This window comes from Orycteropus afer, unplaced genomic scaffold (genome assembly GCF_000298275.1).
Source record: "Orycteropus afer afer isolate SDZICR_OR568_19922 unplaced genomic scaffold, OryAfe1.0 scaffold00574, whole genome shotgun sequence".
Lineage (NCBI taxonomy): Eukaryota > Metazoa > Chordata > Mammalia > Tubulidentata > Orycteropodidae > Orycteropus > Orycteropus afer.
The window spans coordinates 719,310-720,854 of record NW_006922161.1 but is presented as its reverse complement, the minus strand read 5'-3'; the positions used below and the strand labels follow the sequence as shown (position 1 = coordinate 720,854).

The 1,545-nt window shown below is 59.0% G+C and overlaps 1 protein-coding gene across 1 annotated transcript in view; it reads left to right on the top strand.

The window, feature by feature from the left end:
• MROH1 (maestro heat like repeat family member 1) overlaps positions 1-1,545 on the top strand; it is a 50,236-nt gene that overhangs the window by 35,532 nt on the left and 13,159 nt on the right. The window contains exon 31 of the mRNA XM_007956110.1: positions 377-531. Coding sequence (XP_007954301.1) covers positions 377-531 — 155 coding nt within the window. The remainder of the gene's footprint in view (positions 1-376; positions 532-1,545) is intronic.

Genomic DNA, 1,545 nt, shown 5'->3' with positions numbered 1-1,545 from the left:
TGGGAGTTGGAGGGGGCTGGAATTTCGGGGGTGGGAGCCCAGGGGAGAGCCAAGGGTTTGGGGCATTAGCCGAGGGGCGGGGCATTAGATGGTAGTGACTCAGTGGAGGGCCAAGGGGCTGGGACCCAGGAAAAGACTCAGAGGGTAGGGCGGGAGGGGGCACAACTTAGGTGGTGGGAACCCAGGGGAGGGCCGAAGGGGTGGGGCCGTGCTCAAGGACAGGTCCAGGCTGGAGTTGGGGCAGGGAGGAGGACCGCAGTCAGGGTGGGGCAGAGGCAGGCCAAAGTGGGCGGGGGGGGGGGGGGAGCTTGCAGTCATGGTGGTGGGGCAGGAGAGGCCACATCCTGACCTCAGGAGGGCCACCTGTCTTGCGTAGGTTCCTGAGATTGTGAGTGTGCTCCGCTCCAAGCTGCAGGAGACCCAGGAAGAGCACGTCCTGAAGGCTGCCCAGCACAGTGTATACCTGCTGGCCTCCCAGCACCGTGCTGCCGTTGTGTCCAGCCTGCTGGGCAGCCCCCTGCCCTTTGACAGGTATCTTTCCACTTCCTCTTGACACTAGGCCCTGCCCTGCCCCCCTTTCTTCATGGGAGCCTTGGGCCAAGTGGGGATGACAGACAACCCTATGGAGACTTGACCCCACGAGCCAGTGCCCAGCCCTTCTCATCCTCAGGCTCTCCTTCATGCCCTCCCGGTGGGCAGTGGAGCTTCTGTCCCTGCACTTCCTCTCCGGAAGCCATGAGGCCACACTGGCCTCTCCATTAGCTGTGTGACAGTGGACATTGGGCCACATCAGAGGCCTGGTGCACAGTAGGGGAAGGGTCACCTGCAGCCCTGGTCTCACCCCCAGCCTGAGCTCCCCTTAGTGGCCTGGACCTTGGCGCACCCTCAGGCTTCCCCTGGTCCCCCCACCCCGGTGCCTCTGTTGAGAGCCCCCCATTCCCCCGGCAGGTGGCTCCTCTTGTTCTCTAGGGCACAGCTTGCATCTCGTCCTCCCTGCACCCACAGGAGCCCTTCTAGCTGACCGGGACACCCTCCTGAGCCTGAGCTCCAGAGCCCTGTCTTGTTTGTGCTGGCTACTGGTCTCTTTCCATGTAGTTTTAAATTTTGACTGAGTTGGTGCTTTTTATGACATTTCTGTTGATTTTGTTTTTGTTGTTGATTTGTGACGTGGGAGACCCTGTGTGTCACAGAGAACTGCCCTTCAGGTTTTCTTGGCTGTAATCTTTACGGAAGCAGATCACCAGGTGTGGGTCTTACGTAGAGCTGCTGGGTGGGTTTGAATCACCAACCTAATGGTTATCATCTGAGCACAAACCAGCTACACCACCTAGAGACCATCATCAACTTATCTTCCCACTATGGACATGTCAGGGACGCCCAAGGTAGCAGGCGGGAAGAGCAGGAGAAAGGGGATTAAAAGCCAGGAAGCCAGAGAGAAGAGCAATCAGCCAAAGGGATTAGGTGAGGAGAGGAAACTCAGGCCCGCCCAGAGTACCAGGCCAGAAGAGCAGGAGAAAGGGGATAAAAGCCAGGAACTTGGACAGA